The 23,658-nt window shown below is 43.0% G+C and overlaps 2 protein-coding genes and 1 pseudogene across 2 annotated transcripts; 1 reads left to right on the forward strand and 2 right to left on the reverse strand.

Annotated features, from left to right (window-relative positions):
- Positions 1 to 224: 224 nt before the first annotated feature.
- Positions 225 to 4,315, reverse strand: LOC114775568 (transcription factor IIIB 90 kDa subunit-like). Its single transcript, XM_028966566.1, has 4 exons — positions 4,098 to 4,315; positions 3,013 to 3,226; positions 1,709 to 1,789; positions 225 to 787 (listed from the first exon to the last, which is right to left on the reverse strand). The coding sequence occupies exons 2-4, from the start codon at positions 3,188 to 3,190 to the stop codon at positions 756 to 758; spliced, it is 291 nt and encodes a 96-aa protein (XP_028822399.1). The 5' UTR covers positions 3,191 to 3,226; positions 4,098 to 4,315; the 3' UTR covers positions 225 to 755.
- Positions 4,316 to 10,992: 6,677 nt separating this feature from the next.
- On the forward strand, positions 10,993 to 14,690 carry LOC114775560 (uncharacterized). Its single transcript, XM_028966560.1, has 7 exons — positions 10,993 to 11,090; positions 11,455 to 11,563; positions 12,069 to 12,272; positions 12,766 to 13,111; positions 13,207 to 13,382; positions 13,874 to 14,231; positions 14,654 to 14,690. The coding sequence occupies exons 2-7, from the start codon at positions 11,500 to 11,502 to the stop codon at positions 14,688 to 14,690; spliced, it is 1,185 nt and encodes a 394-aa protein (XP_028822393.1). The 5' UTR covers positions 10,993 to 11,090; positions 11,455 to 11,499.
- A 4,590-nt stretch (positions 14,691 to 19,280) lies between these two features.
- Positions 19,281 to 22,778, reverse strand: LOC114775562 (transcription factor IIIB 90 kDa subunit-like; annotated as a pseudogene).
- Between the last annotated feature and the right edge of the window lie 880 nt (positions 22,779 to 23,658).

Consider the following 23,658-nt stretch of genomic DNA (forward strand, 5'->3'; position numbering starts at 1 on the left):
ATGAAACTAAACGTTGTGCGTGGGCACGTACCAGAACTCCACAGTAATCAAGTAACCCCGTTCATATTTTCTCACATTTCCTCAACCAAGTTCACATTTAATGTGGGAAGGGGGGAAGAAGAAACAGGCCACATCAGACAGCCGTTTATCCCAACAACTAATACACAAGGTCTGAGTGCGTGCGTGGTGTGTGTGTGCGTGCGTGGTGTGTGTGTGTGTGTGTGTGTGCATTTGAAGACGCATCTTAGGGTATTTGCAGATGGGAAAATCTCTCAAAACCGCTTTCTAATTTGATGACCTCAGACAGAATGAATCTCCACACAGACAGTCTTCAGTCATGTTAACTACACACACACACACTGCAACACAGTAAGAATCGCAATGTGTCGCCACAAAGAGACCCCCTTACCAAACCACGCGACGGCCACTCCTTGAACACGTCATTAAAAGAAAAGTTCTCTTCCAATCTGTCGCGAGAGTTATACATCAGCACAACAACAAAACACACTACCGTCGTGCGACGGACCCCTGCGGCTTTTTCTGGCTGGGCTGGTACAAACGAACTGTTCAAAGGAATAACATTTCCAAACATTTAACCAAGAGGGCCACATCTGACAGACGGTACGAGGGCCACACGCAGAGAGCAGCAGTGCCGAGGCAAGATTAGGATGTGCGCGTCGTCGCTGATCTGACCGGAGAGTCTGAGATTTAAGGTATGGCACCAGAGGACATCCTAATAGGCACAGGAAGTGATGTCATTCCTCCAGGGGTGACCCATCTGAAAGATCTGGGGAAAGAACGCAGATAACTGAACATCATGTGACTACAGGATGCACGTCCCTGGGAACTGTGGATTTTAGGATCACTTCAGCCCATAATTAAAGGGCTCTGCTAACAGAGGCTGTTACTGGAGACCAGTCAGTCACTTAGCAACAGCTGCTAAACAAATCACTGTTTTAATTGAAATTTCAGGCAGGCAGTAAAAACAGATTTAGTGGAGAATTGGTCGGTTTGAGAATTCTCTAGCTGTAGGTACAAAAGAAGCCACTTTTGGAACTCTGCGCTCATCTTGTACAGAATCTGTGGTATTTTAAAAGAACCAACGCAGTTATTAGGGTTGAGTCTGCAGAATTTATGATAATATCATGACATACAATGTGAGCAGCTTGTGTGTATGTCATGTCCTGCAGTCTAAAAATCCACCCTTAATTTGACGTCCCATCTCACATCAGTGCCACGGACAGACATATTAATCAGTCTTTTCATCCAAGTCTTTGTACAGTACAGCCAATAAGCTCAGGCTGAATCTACGGTAAGAGAAATAGGTTCCTGGTACCTGTGAACCAGCTGACCCACGTACTTAACCCACCACTGACCCAGGGGACTCACCTGTAATTAGTGAATGTGGATGAGGGGACATAAATAAATTCAGTACGAATGACACCAAACTAATCATTAGCAAGCAATCGGCCAGGTGCTATTTATGGTGTAGGTTATTTTTATTTATGGCATAAGCTATTGATGATGCTGTAGAGGTATATGAAAATGAATACCAAAACCACCCTCACATACATCAGATAAACATTCTGCAGCTATGTATACCTGGAAGAGGAAATAAAGCCAAAAAGATGTTTTTTTTTTTTTTTTTTTAAGTACTCTCATCTTCAAATCAATCATTTTACTTGCAATGGGTGTGCGATGAGCTCACCATTTTGCACAGTCTGGGCTCGGGACTCCTTGCCTGTCCCCGCAAAAAAAGCAGAACCCATGGAAGGGGCATTTCCTGCAGCTGAAACGAGAACCAGGCCAAAATGTAACAGCCAAGAAAAACAAAGAAAACGTTACAGACATTTACATGCAACAGTGTTGATCAGATAAACACAGTGACAAAATACTGAAATATTTTTGAAAGGGAATATTAAACGCTTCAGGCATTGGTACTAAAGGGGGCATTACAAATGATAGAGCACCGCCCTCTGCTGGGGAACAAACACCTCTACAGCTCAACCTGTTCCCATGACCAATCGCAACCATGGAAATGGCAGAAAATCGTTGAGAAAAAAAAAAAAGAAAAAAAAAAACAAATGAGTGTCGTTTATATGTGTATAATAAAAATAATACATCACAACCTTGCATCAGATTAAACACTGAACTGGACTTTTTGCCCCATCGCCAGCCCACTAGGGGTTTGATTCTCACTTTCGGTGTGAGAGTTCAAAGGTTGTTGTTGCGTCAATGTTTTATGGGGCAGTGGTGGCCTAGCACATCAGAGGTTTGTAGGTTCAAATCCCTGAAACGCAATGGTGCCAATGAGGTGACACTGAGCAAAGCACCGTCCCCACACACTGCTCCCCAGACACCTTTCATGGCTTCTGGGTTGTATGCACCATGTGCTGTGTTTCACAAAAATGATCACTTCACTTTCAAATTGGGGAAGTGGTGGCCATAATCATTTTTATTTTTACATTTAGAAGATGAAAAACCTATATATAATTACTTTCACTACATCCTAAAGTAAAATTTTTAAAAAGGAAAATTTATGCACACAGTGTCATCTTATGAAAAATATTCAGTTTTTCAATGATTAATACTATCAATAAAAAATGAAAAAAGGTTTTATTGCCTTACAGCAATTCAAAAACCTGTATTGAGAACAGCTAGACCCGCAGTAAGTGTACTGACAGGATCTAGTAAAAGTAATTTAATAAACCACACTAGTGACCTGATACGGAGGGATAATAAATTGTGGGTTGGGTTAAATTAGCTTTCCTTCTCCTGCCTGCGAGCCACCAGTAAGAATTTAGGGAGATCTCGCCATCTACTTCCAACATATATCCTCTGAATCAGATTATTAATCAGATATCTAAGAAAGAACACATGATGTTTTAGTATGTTGCCATTAAAAGACACATTATGTGCAGTGAGAAAGAAAAATAAAAATGTCAATTTCCACCATGGCCTAGGTTTCCAACGAGCGGGTGTGAGTAAATAATTAAGTAAGTGTGCTCTCACAATCTCCAGCCACAAACTGGCCCACAGCCGATAGTTTCCCACTGGAGCTCTCCGAAAAAGTGACCTCGGAGACGATGATGTTGTCCTCCAGGACCGATCCACAGCCCATGCAGACTGCATCTCCCCTGGACTGGTCAACATCAATGTCGGTCCCACCGCAGGTCTTGCAGACCCTCATGATGGCTGCAAGGCCAGAGGGTCAAAGGGGACAACTCTGAAAAGACAAAGGGAAAACGAATCTGGATTATCCACTGCAACTGCATACACACACACCACTATGAATCTGGTAATATCTGTACACCCTAAAACCTCACAAATAAAGTGTCTATTATTAAATATCAGCACCAAAAACAAGTCCAACATTTCTCCTGATCACATGACTAAATTAGTGTTCTGATATTATATTAAGATGAAACTGAAAGTGATTGTCATTGTGAAACACTGCAGCACAGAACAGCACGGTGACACAACAAAATGAGTCCTCTGCTTTTAACCATCACCCGGGTGAGCAGTGAGCAGCCATGACAGGCAGAAGTGTGTGGGGACGGTACTTTGCTAGGTGGCACCTTGGCTGTTCAGGATTCGAACCCACAACCTTGTGATTACAGGGCCGCTAGGCCACCCGTGCTAAAAACATGCATATGATCAAAGTCTGGAAACACACATTTACGGTAGCAATAACATATATGCATCTTTTTAATACACGAAAACATGACAAATCAGGAGGTCCCTCCACCCCCCCCAAAAAACACACATGCGCAGTGCTCACGTGACCCACACGAAGGCGTGGGGTCTTACATCCGATCAGCCTGTTTTAATGATCGATATTACAACAGGCACCTCTTATTAACGTGGCTGTTCCTGTCACTGCGTGTCGCGCACATGACGCAACAGGGGACCAACACGCTCGCGGGTACACGTGGCAGGGCGCCCCGGGTCCACGAGGTTATGTGCCGGGATATTTCTTCCTGAACAGGACCGCACCCCGCAGGCGAACAATCCGAACACCGGCGCGGTTACGTTCCGATCTTCTGCTAATCCGCGCACATGAACGACACGACAGTTACTGAAAACGGAGCTGCTACCTGGATGGTAGATTTCCCAAAACCGCGCGCGGCTCGCTCGTGGTCAGATTTCCAGTCGATTTGGGAAAACTCTTCTTTATCTGGTGCTGTTTTGTGACGTCAAGGCACAGACAAACTCATTTGATTGGCAGAGATGACATTTACAACCCCGAGTCGTTTATATGACACACGCCGGCAAGCGACCGCACCAATAACACATGAAGCCAGCTGCGCACGTGTCGTCTTCTCAGGTCAGACGAAACCAAAATGGACTGCGTGGGGGGGTCTCTTTTTTTTACATACCAATAAGTCATATTTACTTAGAATGACGTGTTTGCATGGCCCGTTTTAAAAGTATAGTTGTATAATGTGTCGATGTAGAGGGAACATGTAAGCAGTTGGAATTTAGTTTACTTATTGGTTATATGCTATGGTACGGTCCTCTGCTTATGATTGCAGAGAACTTTTGAGCGTGCTGACGTCTTTCATTACATGCAAGTGTGTGCAGCGGTAGAACTCTGTCGGCGTCCTCCTTCCTGTAACCTTGCCTGTATAATACCTGTTGTGTCATATGAGTCCGTGTGTGACCTGTAAGTCTCTCTTTACGTGTTCCACTGCGATGATAATATCAGAGATATGTAAACGGCGGATTTAATGGCAGAGAAAGGCCCCAGTCCACGAAGATCTTCCAGGCAACATTACCAACCTGTTTACCTGCAGGATTCAAACACGGAACCGGAGACTCGCGTGTCTGTTCGGGCGCTGGAGAAACAGACGGCGCTCGACCGACCACAGCGCCCCATGTGCGCCACCCTGTGGCCGGAGCGTGTATTGCAATTCCTCAGGACCAGCCTGCAGAAAGACCACATCCTGCGGGCCTACCTGCTCCTGCAGCTGGCGACCCGTACACCAACAATACGTTTGTATCGGATATGACTCAATTAAAACTACTTCTTAATTTAGGAGGTACTGCCCGGGCATTAGAGGACACAATGGAACACTATGAACAGAGATCCATGTATTCTGATTGATCTCATCCGGGTGAACAGACTTCTTTACTTCAGCATGAGACCGCAATAGAATAAATAGGGTTTAAAAGTTTTGGGCCACTGTTTAGGGTAAAATAGGATGTGTAGAAATAATATCAAATGTTACCTGCCTGGCCCAACACTGTTTTCACTGTAGAATTTGCCTTGGAACTTTCCCATATGCATATCCTTGCCCAGGTGACCAGTTTCTCAAGGCCTTGCAAGATTTCCCTCTCGCCCTGGTTCCGATGTTATATAGTAAGGTCATCCATAAACAGTTGTCAAAATGTTTAAACCCTATTTCCTATTTATATTACATGGAATTGTACATATTAATAAACTGTTGTACATATTAATTGTGTACATATTAATGTGCATTAGAGCAAAGTTCCCATGTGAATTCTACAGTGAAAATAGTGTTCTACATGTTCTCCTTTACCCTAAATAAATTAGATTTCAGTGGCTCAAAGCTTTTAAACCCTTTTTATATTGTATGGAAATGTCCATGTTTATCATAAATAAATTTGTTCTTATGAGCAAGTGTGTCTCATCTGTTTAGAAACCGTGGAACTTATTAAAAGTGCCAATTTGAAAAACCATTATGAGACATAATGGAAGCATACCCACTCAAATCTGAAGTGAGATCACCAAAAATAAGCAGTCTCAGAATCCAATACGCCCAATCCACCAGGATCCTGAGTCACACATTCACTGCCCAACAATGTGCTCATGAGTGTTCAACACAAAAGCCATTTACTGATGGAGAGGTTGTCAAAGAGTGCATGAGTGCAGTAGCTGAAACGTTACTTGATGGGAAACCAGAGCAGATAATAAATAAATAATAAAGCAGATACCGTTGTTAGCATCTTCTGCCACAAAGAAAGGGGAAACACTGTCTCAGGATGTGCTAAACCAGCTAGATGAAGCCATGGCACCATTTGAAGGTTTATCTGTGGATGAGTCCACTGACTTGTGTGATGATGCTCAGCTGTTAGTCTGCTGGGTATTTCAACACAGACCACAAAGACTTCTGTGAAGATCTTTTAGGGCTCACCTCACTTCAGACCAGAAGACATCTACCTGGCTGTTAAGGAGCTGTTAACAAAGAGAGGACTAGTGCAAAAAAAAGTGATTTTAATAACTGCAGATGGAGCCCCTGCTATGATAGGGAGAGAGAAATGAGCTGTAGCGAGACTGGAAGAAGACAATTCTGAACTGGCATCTTACCATTGCATCATTTATCAATCATGCTGAGGTGATGAATACAATGATGAAAATGATCAGTTTTCTTTGGGCATCTTCTTCCTATCAGTATCACATTGAGAATTCCTCAGAGAAGTCGATGATGATGATCTGCACAATAATGTGAGATGGCTCAGCAAAGGCAGGGTGTCAGCTTTCTCGACATTGAAAATAATTAAAACTAAATATTGTTCCAAGCTCATGAACGAGCACCTCCACATGTGTATGAGAATGGCCCATTCAAGCCCAGGTTTAAAATCCTGGCAGGACAAGCTAGAGCTCGATTCTCTCACTGAAAAAAGCAGGGGGGTTGAATAAAAAAGAGGAAGGTTTATTTTCTATAAAAGTGGTTAAGACACTTTTATTTACATCAATTATCAGACGCCCTTATACAGAACAACTTACAATCAGTAGTTACAGGGACAGTCGCCCTGAGTGTCTTGCACAGGGACACAATGGTATTAAGTGGGATTTGAACCTGGTTCAACCCCTGGTTCTATCCAATCTCTGGTTCATAGGCAAGTGTGATCCCACTAGGCTACTACCACCCTGAGTCTGCTGAGTCAAAATGTGACACAGAAAAGTTCAGAACTTTGTTTAAAAATGCACAATTTTTACATTTTAGTTAGCCCTACTCTTATTTCGTAAACTATAAAACATACATAATCAGCAGTCATACATGTTCAGTTCTGTTGTATTGTGGCAATAAATATTGTCAATGTTTTGAATTGTACTTAATTTGATTTGACAATTAGGTATTAATTACATCTAATGTTGATTAATGAATAGGCGCTCAGAAACGAGCGCACGGCATTTTGGGATCTGTAGTTTAAGTGTAATCAGCGCTTCATATCGCCGAGCCTTGATAATAGATCTATATAAAGTAATCTCGCGTGATGTGACCCGCGGTCAGCGAGTTTGACACATGTACCTTAAGGGCTCATTTTAAAGTGCGCCTAATGAAATGTTTTTTTTCGGCTACTTGGCAAAAAAGGATCAGAATGTGGGAGTTCGACCGTCGCTGCTATTACACAGGTTTACGACCAGGATCAATATCTCTCTACCAACGGGGCGTCTTTTGGCGCTTTACGGCAGTTTACAGCAGAGTCGTGGCTTCTGGCTCTGACTGCGGCCGAGACGTGAGGATGATGGCGGTAGTGTACGTGGCGTCCTAGACAGTTTTAAACTCACCAAGTTCCATGTTTACCAAGCTGCGCGTCGTCACCCCGACTTTGCATCTCTGAGTGAGTGATGTTGTCCCCTTCATTAATATATCTTTATTCTTCATAGGTAGAATTTGGGGGAGTTATTGCATGTTGAAGGCAGTGGAATGCTGTTACACGGGTAAACATACAAACAAAGATACAAAAAAAGTTTTATGTGATTACACCGTTTAAAATAATTCTAAATAGTTTGAGACCACTGCTCTATGGTAATGCAGCTTTGAGTTAGTTAATTTGGAATGTTGGGGAAGTTAACTAGTTAGTAATTCAGTACATTAGTTCTGTTGGTATTACATGATCTATGTTGGCAGTTGTAGTAACTGTTTATTATCTGCGTGTAGAACCATTCTTGAATGACATTTATACAGGGGGTCACAGATGGTCCCGTTTCCTCCTTCCAGTGTTGCACAAACCACCAGACTTTGGAAATGGCATCAGTTTTTTAAAAAGGAAATTGGGAGATGCTTTCATCCTCGCTGTCTGATGAGCACGGAAAGTATAGAAAAATTACTGGGAGGATAATAAATAGTTATTGACAATTTTGAAATAACGATGTAGTCAAACCCTCATCTGCTGTGTGATGAAGGCCAATTTAATCGCTTCTTCTTTCAGTGCAGTACTAAGATTATTAAAAAGGGTTTTATAATAGTCAGTGAAGTGAAAAGCATTTGTTTTTTTGTCATTGTGATACACAGCATGCACAGCAAACATGCACACAATGAAATGTGTCCTCTGCATTAACCCCGTACCCTGTAGGTGATTATTCAATTAAAATAATTTATTGTTTTAATACTGTCCCGAGTGGAACGCTATGAACACAGATCCATTTATTCTGCCTAGTGGTTAAGGAAGCGGCCCCGTAATCAGAAGGTTACCGGTTCGAATCCCGAACCGCCTAGGTGCCACTGAAGTGCCACTGTGCAAAGGACTGTCCCCACACACTGCTCCCCGGGTGTCTGTCATGGCTGCCCACTGCTCACCAAGTGTGATGGTTAAAAGCAGAGATACATTTCATTGTGTAAACGTGTGCTGTGCTGCAGTGTTTTGGGGTAAGAAAGTCTGTAAGTCATAAGCCCTTCTGAATTCAGCACTTCAGTGTCATCAGAATTTCTTTGAACTGAAAAACAACCATACACTTCGTCTAATGAGTGCTTAGTTGAACCCGCTAAAAAATCTTACCTGCTTGAGCACATGTTGAATTATAGTTAAAAGTAGGGCAGTTGTCAGAGTGTAAATCCATCATACTCCATCATGGGCTAGTAAAATTCAGCTTCCAGATTTACAATCTAAAGTGGAATTAAGCAAAGTTAATTACTTTATACATTAAAAAGCACATTCCTTCCTTTTGACAGATATACTGATGTGTTTCTGTGTTCACCAAAAAAATACCAGAATGTATCTCTACCCCGTCTCAAGTCAAAATTCACATATTTAAAAACATGCAGCAATCAAATTTGATGTGTAATATCAAGCTGTTTTTTTTCTGATGCCTTTGTTGCAATTTTACTTACTTTAACTTTATTTTTGAAACAGATACCAGTGATAATGAAGATGAATTCTCTCAGACTCCAGGGAACACGTCACTCAGATGGCTCTCTATTGCATCCTGCATGGCTATACATCCCTCCACCAGATTGTGAAATTCAAAATGCCAGGAAGACAGTATGAACCAGTGGTGGGATTTCTCAACAATTACAGGAGATGGAGGAGGAAACAAGGGCCCACGGCTCCCATTCCAAACCAAGATGTCCACATGACCAATACTTCACACTGGCCAATAATGTAATAATAAAAAAGGGAAAGTGCAGGGTTCCTAGATTCACAGGAATATTCAAAGTTATGTGCAAAAATGCAACGTACACTTTTATTCCACAGCAGAGAATAACTGTTTTTGAAGTTTCACACAAAGTAAAATCTGTGCAAAACATATTATGCACCACAAGAATAGTCTTGTATCAAATGGAACTGTACATATGTTGTTTGTTCCCTTTTCACTTATTTGATGATTTTTATAAAAATATTTACTGATTATACATAAAATTTGAACATACTCTCATGATCCTTGAGTTGAAAATTCTCAGTGCTTTGGAAAAACAAAAAAAAAACATTGTGGTTCGTTCATGCTGTCAAGGCCGAGCCAGGGGGCGCGTTCACTTGCATGAGGCTGGAGCTGGAAGCAGACTGTGGGGCGAATATACGTGCACGCAGAGCATCATGAAAACAGGGCAGGCGCAGAGCTGATCTGGAACAACTTCTGTTTGCCATGTTGATGCTCATGCAGCACGGCAGGTATGTGGAAGGTGTTCAGTAGCAGGCGGCGCCACGCACCGGAAACAGCAAGCATCTGGTTACCATGGTGATATGCACGCTGCAGCAAGGAGCCGGGCTGTAGATGGGGTTAAGGAGACTAGTTGTGGGGGTTCCTGTGCGCCCCCTACCGACAGTATTAAGTGCCACAGCTACAAATAGAAAAAAGAGGCATAAGATTTTTTTGTTTAGTTTTATTTATTTTTCCAGAGGCATTCATCCTCCATTCATATTTAATATTACTCAAGCAATAAATAAACACAAAACAATGTGGATGTCTTATTTCATAACATAAAAAACAGCCCATCATTTATATATGTGCAATTATGACTGGAACGTCAAAGGTTAATATCCATAAACCAGCAAGGTGTCACTGCGCTCAGCTCACATTAGATGTTCAGGTGACCCTCTTGCAAGGGAAGGGGGTCACATTTTGCGACAGCAGCCTCATATATTGTGACCCCACAGAAAATAAGAACGAAACAGAAACTGGGGGACCAAAACATATTCAGATGTCATACTTGTAGAAATAAAAATCATGACTAACTGGAGTGTTCTGCTCCTGCTGCAGGTAGGGTGACAGTTTCTGACAGCAGCCATTGTATCTCGTGACCCCACAAAATCTACAAATCAGAGACTGAAGTCTCAGAAAAATTCTGAGAAATTAAAATTTCACATATTTCTCAAAATATGAGTACATTCTGAGCACAAAACAATAGTATAAACAATGCATTATAAAAGGTCCTCGGACAACACTATGAAAATGAAATTAACATGATAAAATGCGCAACGCGAATGCTGGCGCCATTTTACATTTACAGCATTTATCAGACGCCCTGATCCAGAGGAACTTACAACCAGTAGTTAGAGGGACAGTCCTCCTGGAGACACTAAGTGGGATTTGAACCTGGGTCTTCTGGTTTGTAGGCGAGCGTGTTTCCCACTTGGCTTCTACCACACACGCCACGAAAAGGTGAAGAGAGGAGCGTCACGTAAAAAGCGCATAATGACACAGCGCCACTAGAGTCACACGTCACGGTGTTACACAGCACTTCTTGTCGCGGGGTTCAGCGCGACAAGTGGGCGTGGTTAACGCTGTCACTTCAGACGCGCAAACAGGAGAAAACAGCGGCTTTCAGAGAGCAGCACAATGCAGAAATAAGTGAAGAGGGAGAATAAAAAGGTTTAGGAAACACTTAGAGGGGCATGAGCAGGTAAAATAGTTCCATCGGTGAGCTCCCCTGTACAGACGGTAGAGATTGAGGTGGCCTCACATTTTCCTGATCAAAATAAATGGCATTATTGAAAATAAATATATTAATACATATATTAAGGAAACACTGCGTGCACGAGTCGAAATAGCTTCTACCCTGTCTAGCAATTACTGGCCGTCCGAGTTGTTCTCACAGTAGGAAAACTGGACTTAACAACAAGTTTATTTATTACTAGTATTTAGTATTTAACTGCATGTACTACTGCTTATTTGTCATTTAATGCAGCTTCATCAAATTACCAACATAAAATCCTTATTTACTTATTTAAGTCGCATTTTATGAACGCCTCCGTGTTTAATTTTAGAATCGCGCGGCGCCGCACGTCGCGTCGGACGAGAACGTCGTTGTCATGGAAACGGAGTTTGTTGATCCTCAGAGCTGTAAAGCGACCGAGAGGAGCGACATCGTTTTTGGTGAGTAAAGAGTAAAATGATGTTTTTGCGTTGACCAGCTGGTTTGTGGCCTCTAACCCTTCAGCGCGGGACCGGCGCCATGTTTTACTAATTAAAATAGTCTCCGTTTATCCAGCCGACATCGGTTTAGCTGCGATTTCCACAGCGAATAGGCTTATACTCGCAGCAACAGACTCTCAGTCGACTATTCGCGCAGATATTCTCATTTATTTATGTATTTCTGCGAATTCGCGGTTCATTTGCATATTTGGCTGCTTCGCCGTCATAATTTTGAAAAACGGGGAAAGTCTACTTGGTGTTTTGAGTGAGTAACAGAATAAATAAAATAATTTTGTTGTCTGGTTATGTGGCTGTCGTTTGCTGTGTTTGCCCGTGTACTTTTACTGCTCAGGAAGATGAATTCAGTGTTTCTAGATCTCACTACAAATCACGTGGTGACTAAAGAACTTTAAAAAAGCGTCGCACTCCGGTCAGTGACGTGTCGTTTGTGTTTTAATTTAAACAGAAATAGAAGCTGAGCAAAGTGAGCAGATTGAGATTTCCCAGATTGAGAGATTCATCAGGATGGAGACCGTGAGAGAGCAGCGAGGAGGACCAGGACATCCAGGATCCGACAGCAGCGGGAAGACGACGGTTGGTCCAGGCCCAGTTCAGCGGTGTGCGGCTGCATATCTACTGGGTTCTCGGGCCTGTGCTAAACCGACTGAGGGTAAAATTTTGCATGTTTTTTCTGGTGTTTTCTTGAACAAATTAATGATAAAACCACCTATCCCTTAATTTACAGTTGAGTTTTGTGAAAGTGAGGTGATTGTCATTGTGATACACTGCAGCACCACACATGGTGACACAACGAAATGTGTCCTCTGCTTTTATCCATCACCCTTAGTGAACACGGGTTTGCTTCTTTACCCGCTAGGCCACCACTGCTCAGGCATAATTATTCGGCAGAGGGCACAAGAGGAAAAGTTAAAATAGAAATGTATGCATGTTTTGTGATCTGCACATGACTGAGGAAGACATTTTATACTATACATCCCAATTTGAATCATAATTAATGTGAAGATTTATGAATCTGCACAGTTTTAAAGTTAACGACTATTTTAAGAAGCAAATATTTCCCAGTTATCTTGTTAACTAAGTCTTACATGTTACTGTTGTAGTCTTTACACTTGTGGTAAATCTTGTTATTGTCTCTGTTAAAGGTTTGGCTATTCTAATTGAGCCAATGCCCCTACCATCAAAAGGGCAGAAGAAGGTGCAGAAATATCCTGCAGCCAGAAAGCCCCAGCGACACTTCAAGGCTGGTCCATCACGGGTCAACGTGCTGACAAAGCTGCCCCTGACGGGTACCACAGCCAAGTCACCTGTCCCCTACACTGTACCCAAGAGGACCAGACCAGACACCTTGTCCAGGAGGAACCAGACAAGCTGTCCATACGGAAGACCCCAGCCTGGAACGTCCACTGTGCTGCCTCTGCCTGTCACCGCTGTGACCAGTTCATCAGAGGCAGGCATGAAGGTCCCCAGGATGCAGCTGCCCCAGGACAAGTTAGTCCATCTCTTCAGCACTCAGGAAAAGCCAAATCCACTGAGTGCCGTGTGCCATCTTGGAGGAAACCACATTCTTGTCTCATGTTGTCCAGCTCGACATCAGAGCGAGAATCAATGAAGAGAAAGGAGACCATGAGAGAGCAGCAAGGAGGACCAGGACATCCAGGATCTGACAGCAGCAGGAAGACGACGGCCGGTCCAGGCCCAGTTCAACGGTGCGCGGCTGCGTATCTACTGGGTTCTCGGGCCTGTGCTAAACCGACTGAGGGTAAAACTTTGAATGTTTTTTTCTGGTGTTTTCTTGAACAAATTAATGATAAAAACCACCTATCCCTTAATTTACAGTTGAGTTTTGTGAAAGTGAGGCGATTGTCATTGTGATACACTGCAGCACCGCACATGGTGACACAACAAAATGTGTCCTCTGCTTTTATCCATCACCCTTAGTGAACACGGGTTTGCTTCTTTACCCGCTAGGCCACCACTGCCTCAGGCATAATTAATTCGGCAGAGGGCACAAGAGGAAAAGAAAATAGAAATCTATGCATGTTTTGTGATCTGCACATGACTGAGGGAGACATTTTATACTTTATATCCCAACATGAATCATAATTAGTGTGAAGATTTCAGAATCTGCATAGTTTTAAAGTTAATGACCATTTCAACAAGCAAATAATTCCCAGTTATCTTGTTAAATAAGTTGTACGTGTTACTGTTGTAGTCTTTACACTCATGGTAAATCTTGTTATTCTTTTGAAGGTTTAGCCATTCTAATTGAGCCAATGCCCCAACCGTCAAAAAGGCAGAAGAAGGTGCAGCAATATCCTGCAGCCAGGAAGCCCCAGCGACACCCCAAGGCCGGTCCATCACAGGTCAAAACGCTGACCAAGCTGCCCCTGACAGGTACTGTAGCCAAGCCGCCTGTCCCCTACACTGTAGCCAAGAGGACCAGACCAGACACCTTGGCCGGGAGGAACCAGATGAGCTGTCCATACGGAAGACCCCAGCCTGGAACGTCCACTGTGCTGCCTCTGCCTGTCACCGCTGTGAGCAGTTTACCAGAGGCAGGCATGAAGGCCCCCAGGATGCAGCCAGACCCGACCACCCCCTGGACCCAGCTGCCCCGGGACAAGTTGGTCCGTCTCTTCAGCACTCAGGAAAAGCCGAATCCACCGAGTGCTGTGTGCCTTCCATCTTGGAAGAAGCCGCATTCTCGCCTCATGACGTCCACCACAACATCAGAGCGAGAAGCAATGAAGAGAGAGGCTCAGCGGCAGCGAGAGGAGGCGGCCAGGATCACCCGTAATGGGGTAGACTGCAGCGTACTGGCTGACCGCTGGCACTACCCGTACATCTGGCCTAATTAATGGTAAGTAAGTGAGAGGTAAGTGAAGTAATATGTAATAAGTTAGGTAGTAATACTTATTTAGTAATATGTAGTAAGTGTAGGTTATACTATTTAGTTATATGTAGTAATTGGGTAATTAGTCTAGACAGGACTTGTAATTGATATGATGTCTGTGTGTTTTACGTGTGTAGTTCTAGTGACACGGTAGTACAGTGCTTGGAGATATGAGCCACCCGTAGGCCATATATCAGGAAAAGTTGGAACATACACTACCTTCCTCACACATCTACACACAAACCTCATACATACACCATATATTCCTCACACATCTACACACAAACCTCGCACATACAACACGTTTACTTGATATATGGCCTAGGGGGTGTCTCATATGGAGCTGCTGCCTTATAGAAAGAAGCTGGGTTCTAGTCCTGGCCCAGGTTCTTTCTGTGTGGAGTTTGCATGCGCTGGCCCGTGTTCACGTGGGTTTTTCTCCGGTACTCCGGTTTCCCACAATCAAAACATTATTTCAGACATTTTTCTACTATCTAGTAATTATTTTTTTATTATTTCAAATTTGTGACTTGTAATAACTGTAATTTGGCAGTTAAATTTAGTCAAACTACTGGTTGTTCTGTGAACCAGTATGAATTGGCAAACCAAATACAAATCCCTGGTGGTGTATTGGTAACACATTCACCTTCATGGTGGAAAATACCAGGTTCGAACCCTGGCCAGGGTGAAATTAATGGTTTGCCCCTCAACATTGTTGTTTTTCATTTTTATCTATCTGTTGGTAGTAAGTGGATTTTTGGTTCACAGGCGAGTGTTTTACCCACTAGGCTACTTACCTACTAATTACAAGTCTGGTTGTAGTTGGCGTATCTTCTAAGCTATTTTTGAGCACCTGGTTTATTTTTAAGCCTCAGCTTTTTTTTGCAGAATGAAAAATGTTTCATTCGAAATATTTTTTTTTCTTTCATGTTCTTTATGTTTGTCTCTTTTCTGTTATTTTTCTCTATTTTTGTTTAATTTTAGTTTTGCCCTGAAAAGACTCAATCATCCTCCTTTGTCTGTTGCAGAACAAACATGGGATTCTACCTTATCCTACCTCACAGCCCTTATTACACCTCGCACTGCATCTCGTATACTCCGAGCCTCCAGTACTGCTCGCATGGTCGCTCCATCGCTAAAGGTAAAAAGAAGCTCAAGACCTTCCTCTTTAGAGAATAGTTAGTAACTTGTAATGTTCTTATGTACAGAATCTACAACAAGAGTAAATAAAAATATTGTATTCATAGTTGAGGGTCCTAATGAACTAGAACTGATCACTTCATCGATGGTAACTTGAAAGCACGTTGTTAGTCGCTCTGGATAAGGGCGTCTGCCAATGCCTTAAACGTAAATGTAAATGTGCTAAGACATGGCTTCCGTGTGGCCACTCTACCATACAGGCCTGCTGTGGATTGCTGCAGAGATGGTTGTACAAGAAGGTTCTCCTCTGTCCACAGAGGACCTCTGACAGAGTGACCTTTGGGCTTTTGGTCATGTCCTTGACTAAGGACCTTCTTCCCTGATTGCTCAGTTTAGGTGGCGGGCCAGCTCTAGGTAGACATCTGGTGGTTTGAAATGTATCCACTTATGGATGATGGAGGCCACTGTGCTCATTGGGACCATCAAAGCAGAGCCATTTTTCTGCAACGTTCCCCAGATTTGTGCGTTAGACAATTCCTATGACTTCATGCATTGTTTTGTTCTCTAGGTAGGAACTTCAACTGGGACCTTATATAACAGGTGTGTGCCTTTAAAATCATGTCCCAATCAAGAGATTTCTCCTCATGTGGACTCCAACTAAGCTCGGTGCCTCCAGGGGGCATCGGGGCTCAATTTTGAGCTTCATGGTAAAGGCCTGTGAATACTTGTGCTTTCTCATTTTTTTCTTTTAATAAATTTGCTTAAACTTTAAGTAAACTTTTTTCATGTTGTCATTAGGGTGTGTTGAGTGTGTAGAAATGTGAGAGGGAAAAATTATTTAATACATTTTGGAATAAGTTTGCAACATAACAAAATGTGGAAAAGTGAATACTTTCCAGATGCAAGTATTTGCTTTTTTACTGTGTATTCCATACATTACATTGAAAATTGAAGTGATTGTTATTGTGAAACACTGCAGCATAGCACACGGTGACACAACAAAATATGTTCTCTGCTTTTAACCATCACCCTTGGTGAGCAGTGGGCATCCATGACTGTGGAGTGGTGGTAGTAGCCTAGTGGGTAACACACTCGCCTATGAACCAGAAGACCCAGGTTCAAATCCCACTTACTACCATTGTGTCCCTGAGCAAGACACTTAACCCTAAGTTGCTCCACGGGGGGACTGTCCCTGTAACTACTGATTGTAAGTCACTCTGGATAAGGGCGTCTAATAAATGCTGTAAATGTAAATGACAGGCGCCCGGAGAGCAGTGTGTGGGGACGGTGCTTTGCTCAATGGCATCTTGGCTGTTCGCCATTCAAACTGGCAACCTTCTGATTATGGGGCCACTTCCTTACCTGCTAGGACACCAGGCTTTCTGAAGGGGTTGACTTTACTCAACAGACTTTACCAAATATAAAGGTGAATGGAGACCAGTATATTTATGTCAGTGTGAGTAAGACCTGGACAGATGCAGAGACATATTGCAGAAGTACCTACACTGATCTCGTCAGCATAAGTTCGGCTGAGAATGCTAGGGACAGCGCATTAAGACAACTTCATGTGGATTGTATCAGACCTGTATGGTAGTCGCTGAATGAGGCCCGCACTACAGTGCTGAGCGTCACCTGCTTTATCTGGTTCTCCAGTTGGTGAAGGAGGAGTCGCTCGGGTCAAACCAAGTCTTCACTCTGTAGGGGCCTACCCATGCATCTGTTCGACTCTCATTCGCACTCAAATTTCTTATTCTGGTGAGATCAGTGTGATTATTTCTTCAAATTATTAATTTTTTATATATGTTGTGGCCATTGTGGTTGCATGGTGCTGCTGAGGTTAGCAATGTAGCCTCACACCTCCAAGGTTGTGTGTTCAAAATCCCAGCTCAGACCTTGTGTGGCGGAGTGTGGATTTCCTCTGTGTTCTCTGGTTTCCTCCATCCATCAAAAGCATGAGAGAATGAGGACTAAGCGGTTACGAATAATGAGTATGAGTCAATGAGAATTATCATTAAAACTCTTACATGCTGGAAGTAGACAATCTAGCCCTTTGGTGTACATTAACTACTCTTTCACTGTATCCTGGCACTGGCATCTTGAAAAACATCCATTGCTGGAAACTAGTGGCTATTCAGTACATTGAGGTTGTCTGTTTTATTGCCACGTAGAATGCTGCACTCAGCCCCTCCAACCAACCTGAATCAACCTCATATCTTAACACGCTCAGGAACAGGGTCAACCTGGACACATCACATTTACATTTACGGCATTGGCAGACGCCCTTATCCAGAGCGACTTACAACGTGCTTTCAAGTTACCATCGATGAGGAGATCAATTCCGGTTCACTAGGACCCCCCAACTATGAATACAATCTTTTTATTCACTCTGTTGTAGATTCTGTACACATCAGTCCACTTGACCTTCATCCATCACGTCCACACAGATGTTTAGTTCTTGTTGCATAGTGTGTGGAGATCTTTTAACTATCACTATGAAACCACAGCTCTTCAACATTTTATGTGATTTTACCTCTCCAAACAATGGTAATGTCAGACCCTGAGTGATAAAAACATGGATATAAGTGGTTATTGAAAAGGAGTTTCCCAAGTTACTCATACATTCCGGTCATAAAAACATGATTTATTTTGTTGTTTAGAGGAATTATGAACATAGAATCATTCCCATGAGAATATAAAACACAATGCAATATTATAACTTGTTGTTTACATTTATTTTACAGGCATTGATCAGACTGCCCTTATCCAGAGCGACTTACAATCAGTAGTTACAGGGACAGTCTCCCTGGAGCAATTTAGGGTTAAGTGTCTTGCTCAGGGACACAATGGTAGTAAGTGGGATTGAACCTGGTTCTTCTGGTTCATAGGCGAGTGTGTTACCCACTAGGCTACTACCACCCTGGTAGTAGTTTACAACAACCAACACAATTTTGCACTTGATAAAAACTTGTGTTATGATGTGCTGAGCTCCCCACATCCCCAATACTCAGACAGAAATCTAGTTCTGTGTTCTTTGTACATTTTTTAGCTGCAGTTTAATGTTGCCGGGCAGTCCATGTTTAACAAACTCTTCATAAAGCTGAAAAGACCAATAAAAAATATATATTGTTATGTTAACACCACAGAATGCTGTTGATGAAAGTTGCTTTCTATGGGTATGAAAATTGGTCTTTGTATGCTCTTACCTGATTTACGACAGTTTGTTCAATTTCAGACCATGTTAGTCTGTGCTGGAGGTGAATTTTACTTGCAGCCCACATACATTAAAGAATCTACAGAAGGAAACATTCTACATAAATGAGAGGAGACACACAACACACATCCATTATATCCATTGTAAAAAATAAATAAATGAATTATCATAGCAGATGAACGGCAGGCTGCTGCCGCAGTTTTCTTCAGCCCATTGGCCAGAGTTCGTGAAAGACGCAGCAGTACAGCCTGCGTTGTCCGGCTGTCCGCTTTCCCAGTTGGTGAAGGTGGAGTTGCTCTGGTCCGACCAAGTCCATTGGGGACAATGACAGCTGTCCGCCAGTCTAGTTATACACACCGACCATTCATCAGATATGCACATTTACATTCACGGTGTACATTTTTCTTCCTCCATCAAAAAGACTTGTGCAGCAAGTAAAAGCTTGCCCTGGAGCCGTAATAAATCCATTCGGAAAGGATACGTGGGGTCCCCTCCGTTCGACACACCATGTAGAGGCAGGCTGGCGATGACGTGTGCCGACTTGCGGCCAAAAGTCAGACGTTTGGACAGCGCCATCTTGTAGAAGTTTAAGGCCGTGTCCAAGCAGTGCTGGTTCATCTGCAGCTGCCGGCCCAGTTGGTTTATTTGTCGTCTTGCTGGACAGACAGACACAAAACACACATACACAATCAACATTATTCATCCTACCATTCTATTGGCGTGATGAAACTAAACGTTGTGCGTGGGCACGTACCAGAACTCCACAGTAATCAAGTAACCCCGTTCATATTTTCTCACATTTCCTCAACCAAGTTCACATTTAATGTGGGAAGGGAGGGGAAGAAACAGGCCACATCAGACAGCCGTTTATCCCAACAACTAATACACAAGGTCTGAGTGAGTGCGTGAGTGTGTGTGCGTGCTCGTGCGTGTGTGTGTGTGTGTGTGTGTGTGCATTTGAAGACGCATCTTAGGGTATTTGCAGATGGGAAAATCTCTCAAAACCGCTTTCTAATTTGATGACCTCAGACAGAATGAATCTCCACACAGACAGTCTTCAGTCATGTTAACTACACACACACACACACTGCAACACAGTAAGAATCGCAATGTGTCGCCACAAAGAGACCCCCTTACCAAACCACGCGACGGCCACTCCTTGAACACGTCATTAAAAGAAAAGTTCTCTTCCAATCTGTCGCGAGAGTTATACATCAGCACAACAACAAAACACACTACCGTCGTGCGACGGACCCCTGCGGCTTTTTCTGGCTGGGCTGGTACAACGAACTGTTCAAAGGAATAACATTTCCAAACATTTAACCAAGAGGGCCACATCTGACAGACGGTACGAGGGCCACACGCAGAGAGCAGGCAGTGCCGAGGCAAGATTAGGATGTGCGCGTCGTCGCTGATCTGACCGGAGAGTCTGAGATTTAAGGTATGGCACCAGAGGACATCCTAATAGGCACAGGAAGTGATGTCATTCCTCCAGGGGTGACCCATCTGAAAGATCTGGGGAAAGAACGCAGATAACTGAACATCATGTGACTACAGGATGCACGTCCCTGGGAACTGTGGATTTTAGGATCACTTCAGCCCATAATTAAAGGGCTCTGCTAACAGAGGCTGTTACTGGAGACCAGTCAGTCACTTAGCAACAGCTGCTAAACAAATCACTGTTTTAATTGAAATTTCAGGCAGGCAGTAAAAACAGATTTAGTGGAGAATTGGTCGGTTTGAGAATTCTCTAGCTGTAGGTACAAAAGAAGCCACTTTTGGAACTCTGCGCTCATCTTGTACAGAATCTGTGGTATTTTAAAAGAACCAACGCAGTTATTAGGGTTGAGTCTGCAGAATTTATGATAATATCATGACATACAATGTGAGCAGCTTGTGTGTATGTCATGTCCTGCAGTCTAAAAATCCACCCTTAATTTGACGTCCCATCTCACATCAGTGCCACGGACAGACATATTAATCAGTCTTTTCATCCAAGTCTTTGTACAGTACAGCCAATAAGCTCAGGCTGAATCTACGGTAAGAGAAATAGGTTCCTGGTACCTGTGAACCAGCTGACCCACGTACTTAACCCACCACTGACCCAGGGGACTCACCTGTAATTAGTGAATGTGGATGAGGGGACATAAATAAATTCAGTACGAATGACACCAAACTAATCATTAGCAAGCAATCGGCCAGGTGCTATTTATGGTGTAGGTTATTTTTATTTATGGTATAAGCTATTGATGATGCTGTAGAGGTATATGAAAATGAATACCAAAACCACCCTCACATACATCAGATAAACATTCTGCAGCTATGTATACCTGGAAGAGGAAATAAAGCCAAAAAGATGGTTTTTTTTTTTTTTTTTTAAGTACTCTCATCTTCAAATCAATCATTTTACTTGCAATGGGTGTGCGATGAGCTCACCATTTTGCACAGTCTGGGCTCGGGACTCCTTGCCTGTCCCCGCAAAGAAAGCAGAACCCATGGAAGGGGCATTTCCTGCAGCTGAAACGAGAACCAGGCCAAAATGTAACAGCGAAGAAAAACAAAGAAAACGTTACAGACATTTACATGCAACAGTGTTGATCAGATAAACACAGTGACAAAATACTGAAATATTTTTGAAAGGGAATATTAAACGCTTCAGGCATTGGTACTAAAGGGGGCATTACAAATGATAGAGCACCGCCCTCTGCTGGGGAACAAACACCTCTACAGCTCAACCTGTTCCCATGACCAATCGCAACCATGGAATGGCAGAAAAATCGTTGAGAAAAAAAAAAAAAAGAAAAAACAAATGAGTGTCGTTTTTATGTGTGTATAATAAAAATAATACATCACAACCTTGCATCAGATTAAACACTGAACTGGACTTTTTGCCCCATCGCCAGCCCCACTAGGGGTTTGATTCTCACTTTCGGTTGTGAGAGTTCAAAGGTTGTTGTTGCGTCAATGTTTTATGGGGCAGTGGTGGCCTAGCACATCAGAGGTTTGTAGGTTCAAATCCCTGGAAACGCAATGGTGCCAATGAGGTGACACTGAGCAAAGCACCGTCCCCACACACTGCTCCCCGGACACCTTTCATGGCTTCTGGGTTGTATGCACCATGTGCTGTGTTTCACAAAAATGATCACTTCACTTTCAAATTGGGGAAGTGGTGGCCATAATCATTTTTATTTTTACATTTAGAAGATGAAAAACCTATATATAATTACTTTCACTACATCCTAAAGTAACATTTTTAAAAAGGAAAATTTATGCACACAGTGTCATCTTATGAAAAATATTCAGTTTTTCAATGATTAATACTATCAATAAAAAAATGAAAAAAGGTTTTATTGCCTTACAGCAATTCAAAAACCTGTATTGAGAACAGCTAGACCCGCAGTAAGTGTTCTGACAGGATCTAGTAAAGTAATTTAATAAACCACACTAGTGACCTGATACAGAGGGATAATAAATTGTGGGTTGGGTTAAATTAGCTTTCCTTCTCCTGCCTGCGAGCCACCAGTAAGAATTTAGGGAGATCTCGCCATCTACTTCCAACATATATCCTCTGAATCAGATTATTAATCAGATATCTAAGAAAGAACACATGATGTTTAAGTATGTTGCCATTAAAAGACACATTATGTGCAGTGAGAAAGAAAAATAAAAATGTCAATTTCCACCATGGCCTAGGTTTCCAATGAGCGGGTGTGAGTAAATAATTAAGTAAGTGTGCTCTCACAATCTCCAGCCACAAACTGGCCCACAGCCGATAGTTTCCCACTGGAGCTCTCCGAAAAAGTGACCTCGGAGACGATGATGTTGTCCTCCAGGACCGATCCACAGCCCATGCAGACTGCATCTCCCCTGGACTGGTCAACATCAATGTCGGTCCCACCGCAGGTCTTGCAGACCCCTCATGATGGCTGCAAGGCCAGAGGGTCAAAGGGGACAACTCTGAAAAGACAAAGGGAAAACGAATCTGGATTATCCACTGCAACTGCATATACACACACACCACTATGAATCTGGTAATATCTGTACACACCCTAAAACCTCACAAATAAAGTGTCTATTATTAAATATCAGCACCAAAAACAAGCCCAACATTTCTCCTGATCACATGACTAAATTAGTGTTCTGATATTATATTAAGATGAAACTGAAAGTGATTGTCATTGTGAAACACTGCAGCACAGAACAGCACAGTGACACAACAAAATGAGTCCTCTGCTTTTAACCATCACCCGGGTGAGCAGTGAGCAGCCATGACAGGCAGAAGTGTGTGGGGACGGTACTTTGCTAGGTGGCACCTTGGCTGTTCAGGATTCGAACCCACAACCTTGTGATTACAGGGTCCTGCTAGGCCACCCGTGCTAAAAACATGCATATGATCAAAGTCTGGAAACACACATTTACGGTAGCAATAACATATATGCATCTTTTTAATACACGAAAACATGACAAATCAGGAGGTCCCTCCACCCCCCCAAAAAAAACCACACATGCGCAGTGCTCACGTGACCCACACGAAGGCGTGGGGTCTTACATCCGATCAGCCTGTTTTAATGATCGATATTACAACAGGCACCTCTTATTAACGTGGCTGTTCCTGTCACTGCGTGTCGCGCACATGACGCAACAGGGGACCAACACGCTCGCGGGTACACGTGGCAGGGCGCCCCGGGTCCACGAGGTTATGTGCCGGGATATTTCTTCCTGAACAGGACCGCACCCCGCAGGCGAACAATCCGAACACCGGCGCGGTTACGTTCCGATCTTCTGCTAATC

The sequence above is a fragment of the Denticeps clupeoides genome, unplaced genomic scaffold, assembly GCF_900700375.1.
Source record: "Denticeps clupeoides unplaced genomic scaffold, fDenClu1.1, whole genome shotgun sequence".
NCBI classification, from domain to species: domain Eukaryota; kingdom Metazoa; phylum Chordata; class Actinopteri; order Clupeiformes; family Denticipitidae; genus Denticeps; species Denticeps clupeoides.

Excerpts from the sequence above, each read along its gene's own strand:
- LOC114775568 (XM_028966566.1), bottom strand. The coding sequence starts at position 3,190 with ATGAGGGTCTGCAAGACCTGCGGTGGGACCGACATTGATGTTGACCAG. Across the intron at positions 1,790-3,012 it reads CCAGTTTGTGGCTGGAGATT|CTGCAGGAAATGCCCCTTCC; the intron begins GTGAGAGCACAC and ends TTCTCGTTTCAG. Across the intron at positions 788-1,708 it reads AGCCCAGACTGTGCAAAATG|ATCTTTCAGATGGGTCACCC; the intron begins GTGAGCTCATCG and ends TTCTTTCCCCAG.
- LOC114775560 (XM_028966560.1), top strand. The coding sequence starts at position 11,500 with ATGGAAACGGAGTTTGTTGATCCTCAGAGCTGTAAAGCGACCGAGAGG. Across the intron at positions 11,564-12,068 it reads GAGGAGCGACATCGTTTTTG|AAATAGAAGCTGAGCAAAGT; the intron begins GTGAGTAAAGAG and ends TAATTTAAACAG. Across the intron at positions 14,232-14,653 it reads CCGACCACCCCCTGGACCCA|TTCTAGTGACACGGTAGTAC; the intron begins GCTGCCCCGGGA and ends TTACGTGTGTAG.